At 40.8% G+C, this 12391-nt stretch overlaps 1 protein-coding gene across 1 annotated transcript in view; it reads left to right on the top strand.

Moving 5' to 3' along the window:
- Window positions 1-12391, top strand: part of ITGA9 (integrin subunit alpha 9) — a gene marked incomplete at its 3' end in the record, with an annotated part of 228236 nt that overhangs the window by 142993 nt on the left and 72852 nt on the right. The window contains exon 18 of the mRNA XM_081996300.1: window positions 7606-7756. Coding sequence (XP_081852426.1) covers window positions 7606-7756 — 151 coding nt within the window. The remainder of the gene's footprint in view (window positions 1-7605; window positions 7757-12391) is intronic.

A 12391-nucleotide genomic window follows, 5' to 3' on the forward strand; every position in this document is an offset into this window, starting at 1 on the left:
TTTACTTTTATTTGTCTTTTACCTACAGACAGTTCTTAGTGTATTGAATGCTGCATTTGTGAGGCACATGGAAAACTTTGTTGTAGCTCATCCAGGATCGGATTTACAGTTTCCTGGAAGGGCTGCCCAGCAGAGCCCGCAATTAATCAGGACGTAGCACAAGTTGCAGTGGGAGCATCATCTCAGGAACGAATGAATGTTTTCCCTTGTTGAGGGTGAATGGGGATGAAGGAATGGTTTCTTCGTTTCCATCTGGTTAGTTGCGCTCAGAGCTCCATAAATCTCTCCCAAAATAAATAAATAAGTCCAGTTTGATAGCAGTGGGCAGTCCTGTTCCTTTTGAACATGTGATTAAACCCATATGGATGGTAATAGAGCTATCAAGTGATGAGTGGAAACAAACCTCAGTAGTCCACATCTCATATAAGAATACAGATTCCCAATCTCTATTTTCTACTAACAGACCACTGATGATCAGTCAGGGATACTGTACAAGCCAGTCTTGTCACTTTTTAAATGCTGGTTTTGTTTTGCAAGAATCACTTGACTGTATCTACTGGAGTAGGATTTTGCTGTAGACCCTAAAGAGATGTTGTTTCATATAATTTGAATTCATTGCTGAACTAATGTGTAGCCTGGCCCTCCTTGTGAACATCTCAACATCAGTGTTTTATGGGCCTAACGATAAGTCACCATATTGTTTTTTGCTCTAGCAACCAAAATATAAAGCTAGCAAAACAAAAGCTTAACATCAGGCAGCGCTGTCAAACATTAGCTGCCTCCAGAGGTGGAAGTTCTTAATGCTGTACAGACCACAATGAGAAGCAGATGCACCATTGTTCTGTATTTCCAGAATACATCCTGGCTGATGCATATATGCATATGTCTGTATATATAGACACTTACACACATACTCTTTTGTGATGCAGCTACATGAACTTTTTCTAGTAATACATCCTGCAGTTACAAAATCTGGTAAGGCTGAGGTTCTTCACAGGTCACCCGGTAAATCATCTTGCTGCTTTTGCATGAGCTATAGAGGAAATGTGCTGATATATCTATATGCTGCTTATCGTGTTTGACATCTAGATGTAACCTATTCCTGGCTTGTAACACCTGATACTGCAAAACAAATTTCCTAAAGTAACAAACCTGTACTGTTTCTAACGTTTCATCTCTGATTAACTGCCTTTTATTGACCTCTGAAAGTGACTGCTGGATAGGGGACCGGTCGTCTTCTCCCTCATCGATGGTCAGCTGAGTATGCTTTTTAAATTACATATTGCGCTTCAGCATCCCAGGAATGGGACAAACAATTGAAGATACATAATAATAGGAAATCTATTTCTGAAGGCATAATTTCTATGGTAAATACATGGTTTGCGTGATGACTTTGTTAATGATCTAATTCCTAGAAACAGTACGTTAGAAAGTGCTACTGATTCATGCTCAAATTTCAGGCCCAGATGTATGGTCAAGAATCACCTATTTTAACAGAGCTCTTCAAGGATTTTAACAAACTGGGAAAAGAGAGAGGTTTTTTTCTTTACATCAGGCTGATGCGTGCAACTTTCAGCTACATGCCTGGTACCATTTATCTTTTGCATTTCTTTCTGTCACTAGTAACTAGTTTTTGTGTTCCAACCTTAGGACGCTTAGGATTACACACACATGCAGGGATAACTTTGTCGCAGGGGCACAGTACCATTGATTTCAAGGACGTTGCTAAAAGATGTTGGTTTGTATGTGTGTCTGCAAGGGTGAAAGATTAGATTAGAGTTTCTGTAGATGTTGTGCCTCATCTTGCTTTCATGTGACAGTTTCATAAACCAGGGTAGCTCCATTCAAACCAAAAGCTGCTCCCTGGAGTAAACACTATGTGAAAACAGAGGTGGCTCTTTCCCCGTTGATTATTCAGTTCTGTTTATAAAGAGTTGTGAACATCTGGGTACAATTGAAATTACTGATAATAATAAAAGGTACCAGATTTCTGTAGGGTCATAAGATAAGGGGTATTTTTATGTGGATGTTGTGCCCGGCTCTGTGCTTTTTACTTAAAAGTTTGAAGACACAGGTGGCTGGGAGTTATATCTATTGTGTAGTTATGGGGGATTTACATGGAGAAACTACATTTGGGGAAAAGAGGACAATTTCTAGAGAAGCTTTGAATGTATGGTAACTAACTGTAACTAGAAATCACACTGTTGTTTCAATACCATAATAAAGAGCAAAAAGGATTTCCTAGAGTGTTTTTTCTTCCCCATTGTTTACTACTACTCAAAGGCATTCATTTTTAAAATTAAAGTGTAGGAAGGATGGAAATGGTAGCTCTCTGTGCCATGTTCCTGAATTGCAATATATAGGAACTGAAGTTCCAGAGACTGCAGCTCTGCTCCAGAAGGGTACTGGCATGAGCAATTCCACATCCTTGGCCCTGGGCTTGCTGCAGTAGGCGCTTTTTTCATATGGCACATTTGGTCCCTTCCTATGGGGAAACATTGGGACATCATTACTCAATCTTCACAGGGAGTGATTATTGGTATGGTATTATTCCCAAACTGTGCTCTGCTGGCACAGAACCTCAGCTGACCGCTCCGCGAATTGTCTATTATGTTTTTCCAGTCACCTCATGTTACCTGCTACTCAGAGCACACTGGAAAGTTTCCATGTGAGAAATAAAGTGATCATTAATTAAATGATCTGGTGGGCTCAGAGCTAGTTTACCATAGCTGATTTAGTGTGTCTCAGGCTATGGTCATCACCTGCATGAGGTCTTTTAGCACCTTTGCTAGTGTAGGCTTCAGGGTGAGAGGGGGAAGGCAGCAGCTCCAGTAATGCAGAATAAGCCAGGATACCTTGCGTGTTTGGCAGAGTCCTTAGTCTAGATTGGCTGTGAGCTTTACAGCGAGGACTGACCTTGAACCCACATGCGATGGTACGACAATATAACCAAGCGGTGTAAAACCCAATGGGTTTGCTCTCTGTGGGGTTGTTTAAAATTTTTACTTGGTTTGGATTTCTTTATGGAGCTGCTACCTCTCAGTTTTGCACTGAGACATCAAATGAATTCCCAGAAGATCAGCTGAGGGTTTCAGCTTTTCCTTGGCCCTTGAGGTTGAAGTATTTGCAAAACTCCTCCCAAAGTTCAACTGACCCTGGAGCCTGTGATGAAAACCTTTCTCCTGTTGGGTTTTTAGGGTTGATGTCGAGAGTCCGTGGAGACAAAATTAATATTCAAGTATCATAGTAACTGTGAAGACCAACTGCAACACTGGTTGGTGAAGGTACAAATCTGTTTGGATCTGTCACAGGACCAATGTTGTTGACTCACACCTTTTACTGATTTAAAAGCAAAAGGTGGAACTCTAATCTGATAGAGGTAGAGGACACATTGGACTTTAGTTGTTTGAAGCATTTTTAACTACTTGCAGTCTAACTGACCCCAGCTGTAACTTCCACTGTCCATCGAGCAATAGCTGTGATTTATCCATGTAGGTGCCAATTTGCTGTAAGCAAAGAAAGGGTCCTAATATAAAAGGGAAAGTTGGTGACCCAGACCAACAGGGTAAGTGCGACCTCATCACATTCTTTGCCCTATGTATGATCTGCGCAGGCTGAGAGGAAGTGCTAAATACGTTTTCAATTTTTAAAAAAATTCTCTCTAGTGCAGGAAATAGAGAAATACGTCCCTGTGTACTTTTTGGAATGTGGATTATGTCTCCCCTGACCCACATTAGTAAAAACACCAGCATGTTGGGGGGTGGGGAAATGAAAATTGCAGATCTTTTCAGTTTGCCTTTCCCAGCTGGTCTTTCTTCCTTTGCTGACCATAGTGCAGTGATGTGGCTCAGGCATTAACAAAGAGCGTTAAAGCATGCAAAAAAGATGATACTTGTTTTATCCTGGAATTTAGTTTCCTTTTCTTATTCACTTAAGAGGAAAGCATTAACTATTTCTGTTTACATTTGATGTGTAGTACCATGGCCAGTGAATTCAAAACCGTGGCAGAAATTTGTAGCCTGATTTTCGGAATTGCTTGTTACCTGCAAGTCTGGGTTGTGTGAATGAAAAATGCAGGTATTTAGTACTTCCGAATGTCACACTACTTTCCCTTGCCATGCAAGCATTTATAGCTTGACATCCTTCATGTGCTGTTACGTATCTGTGTACAACTGTGGTTGCCTATGTATAATGTATATATAAGTCCACAGTCTACCCAGAACTCTTATTCAGTTCATTCTTTGTGTGTAGTACCTGATGTAATGAGATGGTGGTGTTCTGTCCAATTAAGTGATTATATCTTGATTCCTTTCTTTTTTCTTTTTTTTTCCCCTTTTTTGAGTCTAGTTTTGTGGGGTTTTTTTAGCTTCTCTTCCTTGATGTGAGCAAGGTTATGAGGTCCATAGTGAAGATATTGGCAGCTTTACAGTTCTTATCCAACAAAACATAAACTGAAAGTCATTGCTTGATTACATTTCCGAAATTGTTTGACATACCTTGTTGAGTTGAAGGGGTGGCTTTAGTTTGCTTTCTTGTTTCTGGCGAGTGAGAACAGTTCTTTAGTTGATATATTTTGACTTGGCAACTAGGTTGCTTAACGTGCGGCAGGCACTGGAGGAGGGTGGCACCGGGTTGGTGGCAGAGCTGCTCTAGCACCACAGCAGGCTGTCCGTGCCCCATGACATTCTCTCTCAAGCAGCAAACAGAGCCTGGGAGCTCCCCTGTGAACAGGGAGATTCCTAATCCTCTTCTCACTGCAAGTGAACCTGATTAATTCCAGATGTACGCAGATTTAATGACTCAGAAAGCTGCTCGCTTAAGATGGGACTTACAGCACAATCTCATGGAGCCTTTCAGAGGAAGAACTGAACCCCTCTGCCAGCCTAATATCAGTGACGTTTTTCAGAGTTTACTAGTGTGTGAATTGTTTGTAGGAGCAACTACGGTGTGCGCTTAGAAAGTGGATTTTCTTTGTCTGCTGAGGAAAATGTTGTTACAAACATAATTTTGGTATGATGCACATTTAACAGAGGAGTGATAGCTTTAGAAAGGACTAACACAACCCAATGGTGTTTATTTTGACATTATTTCTTGTGGTTTTAGTTTTAGTTAGGATTTCATTCTGACTATTTTTTATTATTCAGTAGGAAGGAGAGTATTCTTGATTGTCTTTACGTTAAATCTCAAAGTGCTGCTACTACTAATTCAGAGATAATTCTATAGCATGCGTTGCATTTAGTATCAACCCTCCATCAGATAAATATCTTTTAATGTTCCTTTGCCTGCTAAGCAATACTTCCAGATTTTGCTAATGGGTTTAATAGATGTCGATTTAAGTTTTGAAGTGATTGCAAGAAGTGAGATTATAAAGTTCATGAGAAATAATTCACAGTAATAAATGGTTGGTTTATTTCTTTGCTTCTAAATGTGCACTTTTGATTATTAGAAAATCGCAGTAGGTTGTTTAGCATCTTCATAATTTGTCTGCTTTTCAACAGTAAACATTGAGGTTGGGGCCAAAAGGTTAAATGCTTCCAAGTACTCTCACATAGTTGGGCCATTATTTTGGTGCATAAGGAGCAACAACACAAATTATTTGGACCTCTCAAACTAGTTTTGCAGTTGATCCTGTGCTGCATACACTTTTGAAAATGTTTATTTGCACTGGTAGTTGACTATGAGAATAAACTATAAAGTTTAGAAAGCAAAATGTCCAATTATAAGTAGGATTGGTTGGTGTCTGCAGTTGATTATAAGTGTGAGAAAGCAAGCACATTTCCTGGAGACTTATATCTGCCTCATAAGAAGCTGTCATTAAACTGTAAGCCATAATTTTGGGCCTAATAAATGAAGATCATCATAAATGAAGCAAGTACAGGAAGAAAAAATGCCATAAATATTGTCTACGTTACATGGAAAAGTTACACTCCCAATCCACAGCCTTCAGCTTTAAAGCCCGAGTCTAGACCATCTTCCTCCGAACTTCTCACTCACCAGAGCCCCGGGCTGCTTCAGTACCTACCTTCGGAAGCCTGTGTCTAGAAACTTCTTGGCAAACACAGGGAGACGGAGCCCAGCGAGCTCGTGTCTGCCTTTGGACTTCTGGTATGGCTGTGGTTGGCAGAAGATGCTGAACAGTTTCTAAGCACTGCATTCTCAGAAACCCCACTTTTGTGCAGGTGCTCTGGCTTCAGTACCATGAGCAAGGCAGGCAAAGGAGGGCTGGTGGCAATGGAGGGACAGGCTGCCTTTAAACACAGCTCACATCCTGCACCCCAGCCATTTTCAGAGGGTGGCTGATACGCAGAGGAGCAGCGTGTGCCAATGTGTATGTCCTTGGCACAGCCATGCCTTCATGGAAATTGGGTGAGTGAAAGGTGACTTAGTTGGCTATGGATTTCTCTGTGCCGTTGCGTGCTGCTGCATGCATGTGTGTTGTGCATGTGTGTTGTGCAACAGCATCTGGCAGAGTGGGTGGCGCAAGGGTACATTTCCTCAGAGGTGGTTCCTTCTTTACTTTTGGGCTGGCTGTTGCCTTAGAAGAAATAATTGAGAGCATCTCCCTGCTGTGTGGCTGGAGGTCTCTCCCCTTTTCTGACCAGCTACTTAGTGTTTTCTCCAGGATCTATGGATAGTCTCAGATACCAGTTATGATAACTGTATCCAATTTGATATTTTGGCTATTTTTGCTTATTTTTACATTTATACCTGGTATATTTCATATTATCTTTTACTGTACTTCTAGTTGCTAGACCTGCAGATCTGTGCATTGATATTGTATTTTCTTGTGATTTATCTTTAGCCTTTATTCCTACTTGTTAGCTCATCTTCTGGACAGCCTAGTATGATTAAATATCAAATAATAAATGTGTGTGTGAATATTTATATTTGCCTCTGTGTGCATATCTGTGTTCATAACCTGTGATGCCGTATTATGATAGTGTATTGATTCATGACATATAGCTGTTATTTTAAATCAACCATTCCCTTGGTATTCCACTTGTAGAAAATTACTCCATCGTGTTAGGTCTAGCATAAACACCTGAAGAATGATTAGTTATATTCAGTGCACATTTGTTGTACTTCCCATACATTTTTTCCACTTAGACCAGTTTCTGGATCTTATTTGACCCTCTTTTCCATTTTTTCTATTCATAGCATAAGTCTAAGAAAATTTTTCAGAAAGTTACTAGAGTGTTAGAATAAGTTTGAATTATTGAGAGAAAAACTGAAATAGCTTGTGTATTTGAATGTGGGCATAATATCTTGCACTTGTTGCATTTCCCTTGTACAATTACTTTACAGTCTTCAACTATTTTATTCTCACTAAAACTGTGTTAACAATAAGTCACATGAAATATTTCCAAATGAGGATCGTGGGGTTTCCTTACGGTCACAAAAGGCTGTGTCAGAACCAGGACTCAGGAGCTGCTCGTTCCCAGTACAACCCCCCCCACCGTACATTGGCTGTACAGCACATTCCTGAATTACTGACTGATGAGCTTGTAAGCAGTTGAGTTGTGACACTATTGTAGCGGGAAAAAAGAAGGACCAGAGTGTGAAAGTTGCCCACAGTTAAACCGGTGTAACTGTTTCTGCCTACAGTGTTGATGACAGAACTGCCTACCTGGCCCTGGGAGCGGTGAGGAACATCTCACTTAACATTTCCATCTCTAACGTTGGGGATGACGCCTACGACACCAATGTTTTCTTCAATTTTTCTGGGGAGCTCTTCTTCATCAAAATGTGGCAAAAGGTAAGAAAGGCCAATCTTGCTATGAGCAAGTCTCCTAAATTTAAGCCAATTTAACTACAAGATATAGGAACAGGGGGTGGCCTGGTCCACACTGCTGAGACATTTGGAAGTTATTTCTGGTTATGCTGGGCTTGAATTTCTTCCAGGCTCTTTACTGAGTTTTTTTATTTTGTGGATTTGATCTGTGTAAATCACACCCTTTGTGTTTCTGTAGAAGACACAGCACTGTTACTTGGGGAGCACAAATGAAAAAGACAGACCATTTGGTTGAGGTATTAAGAGGTAGAGGGAGACTGGTTTGGAAACTGGTAGGGTACCAAATGGCACTGAAATACAAAGGGTGCTTCTAGTTTGAGTGGTGCCACACTGCATTCAGCAGTCCTAGTCATCTCCTGACCTGAGCTCCTAGGTTTTTTCCTCATTGAAACCAAGATACAAGGCTGTTCTTTGCTCATGTCCTGCTGCAAGTTCGGGTTGTGGCCAAGGCACGTTACTGATCCAAGAGCTCAAAAGTGCTTTTAATTTCACCAACATGGAGTCAGGTGAATATTTTGAGGTTTAGTCTCCTTACATTTAGATTTAAATACTTGCATGTTTTCATTAGTATGAGTTCATTTAAAGTTGTTGAAATACAAACACTGAATCAAGCTTTTTGCAAACTGATGCCTGTGAAAGCTGTCGTGAGTGTGAGTAATGTGAAAATAATTGTACAAAACGGGAGCTGTACAGTTGTACCAACATTCTGTCTGTTCCTGCTTTTCACAGTTGTTTGTCTCTCTGCTGGAGCCATTTTGCTTTGTAAGCCATGAGAGCAATATTAAAAACAGTAGTACAACTGTTGTGAAGTATGGGATTAACTCAGTCATTGAACCAATGACCTTTTGGCAGTATTTGTTGTATTTTATGGTAGATTTTGGTTATTATAAACCTCTTAAATTAACTCGTTACATGATAAAACATGTTCATTTCTTATACATGTTAATTCTCGTAGTGTTCAGTTTTGATTAATACAGTTGCAAGTCTCAAAGTTGTATTGTAAGCTTTGTTTTCAGACATTATGTGCTGCAAGTATGCAGTTTATCAAAAGCACGCGATAAAATAGAAATGCCTTACACCAATATGCAACTTCTCCTTGATGGAAGTTGTATTTGAAGACGTTCAGGGTCTGACCGAGCTCCCGTTGAAGTCAGTGGGAGGGTTTCCATTCCTTTGCACTGGAAGAGAAACAAAGCTTGACACGTTTTTTTAAAAGGTTGTTGTGGGTTTTTTATTTTTCTTTTGTGCTTACACATTGAATATTTTACACACACGGATTAACTGGAACATCAGTTGCCTTCATTGTTCTTCTTGGCCAACACTGTGAGGGAACAAGCTGAAGATGATGTGCTGTTTCCCTTGGTATTTTACCTTGAGCCTGGGTCTAACAGCAGACTTGAAACATCTGTGCTGAATGCTGCCTAGAAGGAGCAGTTTCTGGAAGCAGATGACGTTGTTGTAGGCTTATCTCACTTCTCAGTGTGTCTTCTGCTGATAGAAACTAGCATTTCTTTAAAAAAAAACCACAAACCCAAAACTGAAAACCACACATCAAGGAAGCTTGTAGGCTTCCTTCTTCCTCAGGTTTTACAAATAGGATGAGGGTGTAGTCTGCTGTTGTTCCTGCTGTTCCACTTTTCTTGTGATTGATTTGATAGGATTTGGAGTTTTTTCTGATAATAATTCTAGTTACAGCTTTGAAAAACTGAGTCACAGGTTTGTGTTGGGCTATTTTACTTCCTCTCAGTCAGCTTTTGCTTTAGAAACTTACTTTAAAAACTAATATATTTTTGGCCTCACCATTTTTCTAGTTAGAAACCTGGATTACAACCTTGTAGTCTCAATTACAGTGTTAGGTTTTCCTTAAGCTCTTTGAACAATGATTTTTCTGTAAAATATCACAGCCTTCATGTTTCATAACCTACTCCCATCCCTTGACATCTATGCATAATATGTACTGTGCATGTACTTTAAATAGATTTTGTTCCTGGTTGAACATTGCCCAGGCAAAAATCCAGAACATAAAGCCAGAATGAAAATCACGACTCCTAAGATTTTCCTTAGTGAAGCAATTTTGGAATCAAAAGAAATTCTTGTGGGAAAATTTCAGGAGCAACTGCCTTTTAATGAATAACGCTAAAGTGGAAGAGAATGGTCTCTTCCATGTGGTTGCTTGATCCTTTTTCTGTAAGGTGACTCTGAGAATGAGGATCATGTGTTGGCTTTCATAACCTGTCTCTGAAGTCCTTTCAAGATGCTGTGAGTCCCCTGTGTGTTTTCCCTGTGTCCCCACTGGGGACATTTCTAGTGGATTTAGTGTGGTTTTGTTTCTTTCTATGGATTGGTTACAATGAGACGTGACAGTGCAGAAGTTTAATGCTGGTTTTTTTCAACAGTTATTGAGACAAAATGCCACATCTTGTGTTTTGAAAAGAAACGATGTGGCCTAGATCCAGGATGGCAATGGTAGCATTCCCTGAAGGGTCTGAGTGGAGCTAGACCCTCTTCCCTTTCTGCAGACTGAGATTTCGTGAGGCGTGGTGGTGTCGTGGTTTAGCCCCAGCCAGCAACTAAGCACCACGCAGCCCCATGGTGGGATGGGGGAGAGAATCAGAAGAGTAAAAGTGGGAAAACTCAAGGTTTGAGATAAAGACAGTTCAATAGGTAAAGCAAAAGCCGCGCACGCAAGCAAAACAAAACAAGGAATCCATTCACCACTCCCCATGGGCAGGCAGGTGTTCAGCCATCTCCAGGGAAGCAGGGCTGCATCACGCATAATGGTTTCTTGGGAAGACCGATGCCATCACTCCAAACGTCCCTCCACCCCTTCCTCCTTCTTCGTCCCAGCTTTATATACCGAGCATGATGTCATATGGTATGGAATATCTCTTTGGCCAGGCTGGGTCAGCTGTCCTGGCTGTGTCCCCTCCTAGCTTCCCGTGCACCCCCAGCCTTCTTGCTAGCAGGCCAGCACGAGAAGCTGGACTGTCTTTGACTGCTTAGTGACAACTCAGAACATCAGCACGTTATCAACATTTTCTCATCCCAAATCCAAAACACAGCCTTACACTAGCTTCTGTGAAGAAATTAACTCTACCCTGGCTGAAACTGGGACAGGTGGATAGACCTAGAGAACAATCAGCCATTGGAATAATCTCCCCAGGGAAGTGGTGGATTCCCCAATACTGGACACTTTTAAGATTTGGCTGGACCGGGTGCTGGGCCATCTTGTCGGGACCATGGTTTACCAAGAAAGGTTGGACCAGATTATCCTTGAGTTCCCTTCCAACCTGGGATTCTACAATTCTGTGATACCTGGCAAGGTTTTGCTGCCTCTCTGTGAGGTGAAAAAGCATTCGCCGAATGGTATTTAGGAGACTCCACCTATTCCACTGTCTGATTTTCCTGTTGTGCTGCAGCCAGTCCTCCCTCTCTCCATGGACAAAGCCCAGCGTTTTCTTTCCGTAGCTCCTGACAGCCAATCCTTCTCGAGAGGCACAGTATGTGGCACGGGCTGACTTCTGATTCCTGCCTGTGCTCCCTGCAGTGCTGTTAACTGTCTCGCCACTACTGCCCTTTGAAAGGGCTGTCTTCACCAAGGTGTCACTGTCCTTCTGCGCTCAAAGCATCCCTTCACCCTTTTTAAATAAAGGGGGACTTTTCTGGGGAAATGGGCATGTAACAATAAAATACCAAATTTATTAACTTAGGATACAGCTGTGCGTTTCGTCTCCAGTAGCTTAGTGTGCCTATTATTTTCCTTTAGGTTTACATTTACTGCCTTACAGTTATGCCAGTTATCGTACCTCTTATTGGTCATGTCAATGCTTTTGTTGTGAACCTTATTTTTCAACTCCTAAATTTGGTGGGGTTAAACTATTTGAGATGAGATTTTTAGAAGACAATTACAACTCACATTGCTTATTTAAAAAAACTGTTCAGCTAAAATGAAAAGTTCTTCCAGGGCTGGGCTGAGGCTGGATGTGTTTTTGAGAGATTGGTGAAGATTGGGTGTTGATACAACTCCTATGCAAAGTTTCAAGCTCTCACTCTGTGAAAACGGGTTGTTTTACAGGTGTGTGGAAGTATTGTACTCCAGTGAACTTCAGAATATGTCCACTAAGAAAAATGTTCCTTCTGAAATACAGAAAGGTTTAATCAATCATGTTCATTTTAAAAAAGAAAAAAGAGAGAGGGAGAAAAACACCTCACCTCTCCACTTAGATTCTTTTCTTTACTATGTTGACAAAGAAATCTTGGTTTCTTCTTCTGTGTAGAGTAGACTTTTTTTTTTTTTTTTTTAATCTTAAAGTTTATTGTCCCATAATCTTAATTCAGCTTCAGGAAAGCATCCTATTTCAGAGTCTGAAAAATCCACCTAACAGAGGTGAAACCACTTTCCTATAGAAGAATGCAGAGTGCTGCTCTGTGCTGAGTCTGAAAAAAAAATAAAAAGCTATTGCTACTAATTTCTACACCATTTCACATCTATTGGAATTGCCTCCTGGCTTGTGATGTTTGCTGAAAATGCTTATCAGCAATGAGCACTTTGCTGACCGTTCATTAGGTGCTGTTCAGCACAGGTGGATATTTTCAGTA

The sequence above is a fragment of the Phaethon aethereus genome (assembly GCF_964289735.1).
Source record: "Phaethon aethereus genome assembly, chromosome: 2".
NCBI lineage: Eukaryota > Metazoa > Chordata > Aves > Phaethontiformes > Phaethontidae > Phaethon > Phaethon aethereus.